The 8953-nt window shown below is 50.9% G+C and overlaps 1 protein-coding gene across 1 annotated transcript; it reads left to right on the plus strand.

Annotated features, from left to right (window-relative positions):
• The first annotated feature begins 6322 nt into the window (after nucleotides 1–6322).
• SELENOM (selenoprotein M) lies at nucleotides 6323–8947 on the plus strand. Its single transcript, XM_019754279.3, has 5 exons — nucleotides 6323–6674; nucleotides 7822–7857; nucleotides 8049–8083; nucleotides 8446–8524; nucleotides 8598–8947. Exons 1-5 carry the CDS (start codon nucleotides 6555–6557, stop codon nucleotides 8754–8756), a joined length of 429 nt encoding a protein of 142 aa, XP_019609838.3. The 5' UTR covers nucleotides 6323–6554; the 3' UTR covers nucleotides 8757–8947.
• The last annotated feature ends 6 nt before the right edge of the window (nucleotides 8948–8953 follow it).

An 8953-nucleotide genomic window follows, 5' to 3' on the forward strand; every position in this document is an offset into this window, starting at 1 on the left:
CACTGGCCCCTCCTCTTCTGCAGACACCTCCCTGCCTGACCTAGGATGTCCCCACAGCAAGGCCCATCTCAGCCCAGCTCCTCTCCACTTTTCTCTCTCCTATACTCAGTGGGTGTGGTTTGGGACAGGGACATATTCAAGGTCATTTGGTAAGTTAGGGAGGTCTCCTGAGTTTCAGTGAAGAAAGGGAGTGCCCTCAGTAACTTAAGACCTATGAGCCAATTGGGATGTCTGGAGGAAGGGACTTGAGTGGAGAAGGGCCAGCAGTAGGGGAACAGCTGGCAGGAGGGTCAAAAACAGGCCTTGGGAGCTCCTTTGGCCAGGACCCAGCACAGGACCTGGTCTCCAACAGGCCTAGCAAAGTGTTTGTTGAATGAATGAATGAATGAATGAATGAATGAATGAATGAATGAGAAGACTGAGTGAGTGACAAGATTCAGGGATGGCTATGGGCCCTCTACTTCTGCCTTCTTCTTATTCTCACTCTTATCTGCTAAGCCGTCCCTGAAATCCCAATTCCTCCCGAATTGCTGGATTGCTTAGAGTGATCTTACTCAGTTTAGGCAGAAAATGTTTAGAGTTTTGTGCCCAGAGCTCCTTGCTAGTCAACAGTCATCTCTGCATCTTCATAGGCCTGTGTGGTCCCCTACATGAAAATGATGTGGACAGGCGCTACATTCACCTCCCCCGGATGGGCTTCTCACCTCTGCTTGACTGTCTCTGGGCCTAGTCTATGTTTCTAGGCCAGCAACTCTGTGAGGCTGGAATTTGCAGAGGAGAAGACCCAGATCGTATCAGGGCCCTGGGGTAGAAAGGTTTTTGGACGGTGATGGTGGAGGTGATTGTAGTAGTAGAGATGATGTACGTAATTATGATGATAGAAGTGCAGGGCTGGCGGTGATGGGGGAGGTATTGCAGGTGATGGTGATGGCAATGGAGGAGGTGATAACAAAGGTACAGAAGTTGGAGGTGGTAGAGATAGAATGAAGGGGTGGTAGTAATGTCAATGAGGGTGATAGTAAAAGTGGAGGAGAGATGGGTGCAGAAGAGGTGGTGGGGTGTTATACTGATGGAAGAAGAGGTGGTAGAGGAGGTGGAGGAAGAAGGTGGGGGTGGCAGTGAGGGAGGAGGTCAGAGTAGATATGGTATTGGCACACAGGCCACCAGAGAGGGAAGGAAAATTTGAATTTACCCTGTCCAGCCCTCTGACCTCTATTTTACAGATGAGAAAACTGAGACCTCTAAGAATACTAGGCTTCTGATGTAATCCTGGAAGAGATGGGGGGTAGATCCAGGTCCCTGGGACCAGCCCTAAGCCTCAGCCATTGGGGCCGGTATAAGGGCATCAATGCCCTTTGAAAGCCAGGCAAATGTCATGCAAATGACTGTGCAGAGGGCTCTGGTGACCCAGAGAGTCAGCCCAGGATTTCCTATCATCTCCCCTCGCTGAGCTCAGACCCTGCAGGGAACTTTGTTTCTAGCCCTGTCACTGACTTACTTCAGAAGGTCACTCAGATTCCTGATTTGTGTAAGGGAAATAAAAACAGTAGATACATACCTCCTAAGGTTGCTGTGAAGATTCAATAAGATAATACATATGGAGTGTTTAGCAGAGCCTGGCACAAGTAAGTTCTCAGTAAGGGCAATTGTGCTGGAGTTTTCATCAATATCATCATCATCATCATCATCATCATCATCTCTAACCTGCCCATTGGGTAGATGCTGAAACTGAGGCCCAATATTATTGTGTTCCTGGGGGGAAGGGGCTCTGGAACCTAGACGTGGACTTACCAGGGAAAGGGAGTGGTGGGGGGGCGGACCCTGGTTGAGAAGGGAGCAGGATAAGAGCTATATTTGAGCGCCTGGTGTGATGACTAAGGAGGTAGATAACAGGCTCTGGGGCTCAGGGTGGCAGGCCGGGGGCAGCTGCCAGGGAGCACCGCCTCCCTGTGCAGACGGCTGGCTCCCTCCCTTCCTTCACGCCAGGAGGGGGGTGTGTACCGAGGCTCAGAGTACAGCTTGTCCAGCCCCCTTCTGGAAATGCTTAGTGCTACCCTTCAGGCTGTTTGGGTCAGGAATAGGAAAGCATTGGCGGATTATCCTCAGTTACTCTCCATAGTAACCCTGGGAGGTTGGTAATAAGATCCCCATTTGACAGAGGAAGAAATTGAGGCCTAGGAATTACACAGTAGGGGACAGAACATGGAGCTCCCAAGGAGATAGTGGATAATTCTCCCCCCCAGAGGTGACTGTTGAACCCCTTGTTTGAAGGGGAGTCTTCCAAGACAAATGGAATACAAATTCCATTTGGTATTGCCAAATGGAAAAGAGGAGAAATGCCCTGGGAAGCAGAGGGAGCAGCAGGGGCAAGAGTGTGGAGTGTGGAAGGTTCTGGCTGTGAAAGGATGCAAAATTTGGACATACGGCCTCACAGCCCTTTGGCTCAACGTAAATACACCATGAGCAGGTATATACACCTTCCTCTTTCTTCCTCCTCTTCTGCGATCCACCTCCCAAGGGCTCCTGTGAATGATACATAATGGTACACAAGGGTCTGTCCTTCCTTTCACTCCCCAGTCACTCTGACCCAGGCCCACGGTGAGGGAGGTCACCCTGTGGCCACTATCTGAGAAATGCCTTAAGATGTAAAGAGTGCTACAGGTATTAGGGAAGGTGAAAAGGCAAGCGTTAGGGAGGGCTTCCCAGAAGAGAAAACATACAGCACATGGGGGAGCATTTCTCTTTCTAAGACTTAACTCCAGGGTTCCTTACTGGGACCAAGTGCCACATGTTGTGTCTCTGTCCCCTTGTTCTCACCCATTGCGGCAGGTGTCATCTTTACCTTCCATTTTGACCCTCAGGAAATGGGCTCAAGGAGGAGAAGTGACTTTCTCAAAGTTACACAGCTGGGGCTGAGCTCAGGCATCCCCCCTCCCTGTCCTCAGCAACCCCTCCTCCCAGGCAGCCGGGCACCCGCTGTCAGCTGCTCTGAAGCGAGTGGCTATTTTTATTCTGGTGCGAGGGGATCTCAGGCAGCAGAGCCATGTAGGTTAGAAGGCTCTAGGACACCTGGCTTCAGCAGGAAAGGAGAGGCTTACTGCAGGGACACAGCTTGCCTGGGGGAATCTCAATTCTTGCAGGCCAACCTGCCCTGGGCTCCCATATCTTCAGAAACTTTTTTACTGGAGCTCAGAACAGAGCATACAGCCAGACTAACCCTGGCACTGATCCCAGGTCCAACTTGAGCCCAAACCTAGGTGTTAACTGAGCCCCAATCCCATGCCAAGACATTCTCTACCTCCGCTCTAGATTGAGCTCTGACCATGGCCTTAGATTGAGCCCTGGCTCTAGTCATGAGCCTGATTCAATCCTGACCAAGGCTGATCCCAACTTGAGACTTCAATTTGGGGCCCAGATTGAGCCCCAATCCAAGCCTAAGCCTGAGTCATAGTCACAGACTGAAGTCTAACCCTTGTCTAGACTAACCATGATTTTAGACTGAGCCCCAACTCCAAGTTTAGACAGCTCCAATCTGGTCATTAACTAAACCCTGAATCTGGTGGCAGACTGAACCCTGATCTTGTTTATAGACTGAGTCCTGAGCCTAATCCATTGATTGAACCCTGATGTCAAACTGAATTCTGACTCTGGGTCGCACAACTCTGGTCACACACTGACCCCTCAGCTCAGACTGTGCACTGAACCTGGTCAAAGACTGAGCCCTGAGTATAGTCACAGACTGAGCCTTGATCTTGGTCAGAGACTGAGGCCTCAGCCCAATCATTGACTGAGCCCTGACTCCAGCCCCAGACTCAGTTCTAAACCTGGCCTTAGGCTAAAGGCTGACCCTGACCCTGTCTGAGCCTGAACCCATCACAGATTAAACCCCAATCCCAGCCCCACCTGAGGAAGGCCGCTGGCCTAGATTATAAACTGCCACATAAGGGACTGGATTACGAGCAGAGATCCTAAGCCTCCCTTGGCTGCTGATGCCAGAATGTTCCTAGTAGTATTGTAGCCAATGTCTCTATCACTGATGCCACTGGCTGGCTAGTCAACCCTCAGCAGCCAGGCTGTGGCCTCTCCAGGCTGTAGCGTCCAGGTTAATGTAACGAGAGTGGTTTGGTGGCAGCTATCCAGTGAACAACGTGGACCCATAGGGCATTGAGGTTTTGTTCTGTCAGCAGAAAAACCACAGGCTCCATGGGGCCTCTGGCTTCAACTACTCTAAGGCCTTTGCTGGGGTGTGGGGTGGGGTAGAGGGAGCCCATAGCACGTGCCCCATAGCACGTGTTTTTGTAAACAAAGCTTACTATTTGTGTTTAGGTAATAGATATTTATTATAGAAAATACAGAAAAAAGTGTAAGGGAGAAATAAATTCACCCATAATTTCATCTACCAAGATATGACCTTTTGACTTCTTGAGTTGTTTCCTTCTAGATTTGGTTTTTGGTCTGGACATATATATTGACATATACATATTTTATAAAATCAGTTGGTTACTCTTGCTGCCATAACATCCATTGCAGCCCATATCTTTGTCAGCCTTCAGGAATGAGTTCCAGTTGGTTAAGCCAATGAGTAATTCCCATTCCTCCAGCCACACAACTGGTTCATGAATGGACAAGTGAGATATAGGAGGCTTCTGCTGAGAGCTTTTGGAAAAGAAAGCTTGTTTTCTTTCCTGAGGAAGTAACCCCAAAAGATGATTTCCCCTTGATTAGATGTGAATGAAGAAGTCTGCGGTCCTGGTTAGTGCTGGCGGCCATCTTGACACCGTGTAGGTAACCGGCCTAATGATAAGCTACCACTATGGAAAGAAAATGGAGAGTTTAGGTGACTTTATCAATTGGATCAAACCTTGCCTGAAGCCCTCCCTGCAATTAGACTTTTTTGTTATTTGAGCCAACAGATTCTCTTTATTGTTTCAATAGTTTAACTTGGGGTTTCTGTGATTTGAAGCCCAGCATATCACAACTCCCAACTGATATTACTATTTCATAGTATTTTTTTTGTGTGTGTATTTTATACCATAACGATGAACATTCTCCATGTCATTCAACATTATGCTACATGACTTTAAACAATTGCATTGTTTTCTATCCTATGGAGGTATCATCATTTATTTACCTCATTCCCTGCTGTGACGTGCTTAAATTGTATCTCCGGTTTTTCACTGTAATAAACAGTGGTTTGATAAACAAGCTTTACCTAACAATTGGTCCCCTCTCTGATGATTAGTTTGGGTGAAGTTCCGAGATAGGAATGACTGGGTTGAAGAAATGTTTTTAGGGTTTTGATTTATTGAGTCAAATTGCTCTTCAGAGAGCTTGCATGAATTCACTCCCACAGCAATAGAATGTTAGACATAGCCTACCAAGTCAATAGTCTGGACAGAACTAATTATATTTAACAGTGTCTTCATCTATTTATAAAGAATGATATTAAAATTAAAAAGTAATAATAGGCTCTAAACCTATTATATCTTTACAATCAAGTCAGTTAATGGAAGGTAGCAGGGTATGAGCAAAGGGCTCAGTGCAGACCTGACATCCATTAGGCTCAGTGTGTAGGGCCCACCATACCTTTAGGGGTCCATGAAAATGTTCTAATTTCTTTTCAAATCAGAATAAAAATATATAATAATGAATCCAACCTGGATTATATTCTTTTCGTCAAAGCAGTTGTAAAATCTAACATTTAATATGTTTTCTTAATGGAGAAAGGGGCCCAGAAAGGCAAAAATGCCTAGGGTCCATGAAAGTCATAATGCAGCCTTGGTTTGATATTGAGAAGGATTCTGAGTCCTAGTCTAGATTCAGTGATCAATTTGCTTTGTCTGCCTTAGGCTTGAAGAGGGGAGGTGGCATCCCGATCTCGTCATCTTTGGTTTGGTGAGATGAGCACAGAGACGTTTCAGGTTCAAATTCCAGATCCACAGCTTAATCATTTTTTACCTTCTGAGCCTGTTTCCTAACTTGAAAAATGGAGTTCGTAGGGCCTTTATGAAGTAAGGAATGAAATAATGAAAATTAACGCTGTGCCAGGTACTGTTCTAATACACTTTATGGGTATTAACCCTTTTATGCTCCCAGCTCCTACAGAGTACATAATATTCTTATCGCCACAATGTCTGTTCCAGAGAATTGAAACCTTAATCGGAATTTCATCTAGAGAGATAAAAAAACACAAACACGGATTCCTCAGGCTGACTCAGTTTCCCCAACTGAAGTTGAGTGTCTGGCCCAGAAACTCCCCTGTTCGTCCTCATCCCTCCCGCGCCTCCTACAGGCCTAAGGTGGCACTGTCTGGCCTCATCCAGCCGGAGCGTCCATGCTCCGGCAGAGGAAGCGTGTACACTCTCGCGACTGGGAAAGTAAAGGTCTGAGGGCCAGAGCGGGCCCTGGGGTGGAGACCCGGAGCTGGAGGCGTGGTTCACTGCGGAGCCTGGCCTCGCGCGGGGGCGGGGGTGGGGCCAACCCGCTGGGCCAGACGTGGCGCAGCAGCCGGGTGGTTCTCCTCTGGTTTGCGGGTCTTCTTCGTCCAGGTTCCAATGCGCATTCCGCTGCCTCCACCGCCCCTGCTGCTGCTTTTGGCGGCACTGGCGGCCGCTGCTACCACCTTCCGGCCCGATTGGAATCGTCTGCACGGCCTGGCCCGAGCCCGAGTAGAGGTGAGTGCGCCGGCCCCCTAGCCCGGGATCACCACCCCCGACGCTTGCGGCCCCTTAGCCTGGTAACCACCGCCCGCTCTGGTTCCAAGACTCTCCCGATTCCCAAGTGCCCATTGACTCTGGGGCCATCCCTCTCAGGCCCCAGCCTCAGCACGCCCCAGCACCCACCGTGGAAGCGGGAGACACTCGATCTTGCGGCCTGGAAATCCGAACCCCCAGATACATTTATCACGTCCCCTAACTCTTCTGGCCTAGGACTCTCCCAAACCTGCCCTCTGGAGTACAACTTCCCATCCCCCCATCGCTCCTTTTTTCGGGAATTTCTTCCCCACCCCAGTTCCAGATGGTCTCTCTCTCGTTTCCTGGGGGAGGGAACACTTTCTGGGCGCCACCCCCACCATACAGGAGCCAGGGATGGAGGCTGGGAATTGCTTACCATACTCCGCAGCAGCCTCCCACCGCGAGGAAATTCCCCACTAGAGTCCCTGTCTTGCTGTGTGACTTGGCTCATCACAGCCCCTCTCTGGGCCTTAGCCCGCTGTCTGACAAAAGGGAGACAGGAGGAGGAGGGAGGACTAGAATAGGTGGTTCTGGGGTCTGGGAAGTGCCCCTCTTCCCTCAGGGAGTGCACGGAAGGTCCCTCCCATCCTCCCAAGCCCGGGAAGCAACCAGATGGTCTGTAGGGCTGGGCCACACGTGGCAGGGAGGGTCAGCTCTGCGTGGGTAGGGTAGGGACCAGATGGCAGGTGCCCTGGGGGTGCCAGGGCAGTTCTGAGCTGTTTCCTTCTGGTCAGCCCCACCCTGAGGTTCTAGGGGCCAAAGGCGAGGCCCAGGTGAGGAGTAGGGTGATCGTTTCTCTTGGGCATTAGGAGTTAACAGTAAGGTGTGCAGGGAAGAGCCCCAAGGCCTGTAAGTGCCCTTCGGGTCTTTGGCCTTGCTCTTTTCCCTTGGGATACCTAGGTCTATTTCCCCATCTGTACAGAGTTACCCCTTTTGCCCACCAGGGGCCTCCATCTCCACATCTTGGGAACTTCTGTTGAATTACCACAGCCTGACCCAACTCAGACATGAGGGTGAAATGGCCTTGGGGATGTGGCTGGGGCAGATGTGAGGGACTCCTGACCTCTCCCATTTTGTCCCCCTACAGACCTGTGGGGGATGACAGCTGAATCGCCTGAAGGAGGTGAGTATCAAGAATGGGGTCCCCAGCTCTATCCCCCCCCCCGACTCTTGGGGGGGGTGGGCAACATGGTCCCAATGATTGGGTGCGGGAGGATCTCTGGGCTGGAAGTCACTCGCTGTGTGACCTCAGTGGGCTTCAGTTTCCCATCGGTACCGAGGGGTTTGGGGTCTAATGCTCTGGTTTCTCCCTAGGTGAAGGCCTTTGTCACCCAGGACATCCCATTCTAGTATCCTTGTTCAGTTCTGCGGGAGGGAGAATGAAGAGGGAATCTGCAGTATATCCTCCCACTTAACTTCACAGATAGGATGACAAATAGTTTTCATCTGACAAGAGAAATTGATTGGTAGTGGCTGCCCACAGAATTCCAAGGTCTCCAAGTTGGGTAGGCAAATGAAATTGGCTAGTGAGGACTACCAGATAGGGGAATGGAGGAGGTCCCTTTACTTCTTTGGATCCTAACTTCCTCACGCGTAAATGGGGATACCTGCCCTACCTCGGTAAACAAGGTTGTGCTGTGCAACATCAGCAAGTCCCCGGGAGCCCCCACCTGCCTCTGCCCACCGCTACTCACCTTGACACCGTCTTCAGCCACAACCTAGTAATGAAACACCTCCCAGGGGCCGACCCAGAGCTTGTGCTGCTGGGCCACCGCTCCGAGGAGCTGGAGGTGAGGCCTTGGGAGGCGGGGGGGCGGGGCGGTAGGCGGGACCCCGCGCGCTGACTTAGCCCCTCCAATTCAGCGAATCCCACTCAGCGAAATGACCCGTGAGGAGATCAACGCGCTGGTTCGGGAGCTCGGCTTCTACCGCAAGGCGGCGCCCGATGACCCTGTGCCCCTTGAGTACCTGCGGGCGCCCGCTAGGCCCGCGGAAGGCGCTCCGGACCGTGCAGACCTGTAGGTCCGAGAGTGCGGCCCCCCCTGCCTAAGCCCTGGGGACAGAATGAAGCGCTCAGCGTCCCGGGATCACCTCCCTCGCTAAGGGCCGACGCCCCGTCCCCTAGCAGGCAGGGATGGAGTTGAGGGTTCTTCTCAACTCCCCTTTATTACCCTCCCTCCCCCCAGCTTCACTAAATTCCCTTACGTCTTAAATGAGAG

Source organism: Rhinolophus sinicus, chromosome 9, assembly GCF_057876585.1.
Source record: "Rhinolophus sinicus isolate RSI-liver-muscle chromosome 9, RSI-T2T, whole genome shotgun sequence".
In the NCBI taxonomy this organism is placed as follows: domain Eukaryota; kingdom Metazoa; phylum Chordata; class Mammalia; order Chiroptera; family Rhinolophidae; genus Rhinolophus; species Rhinolophus sinicus.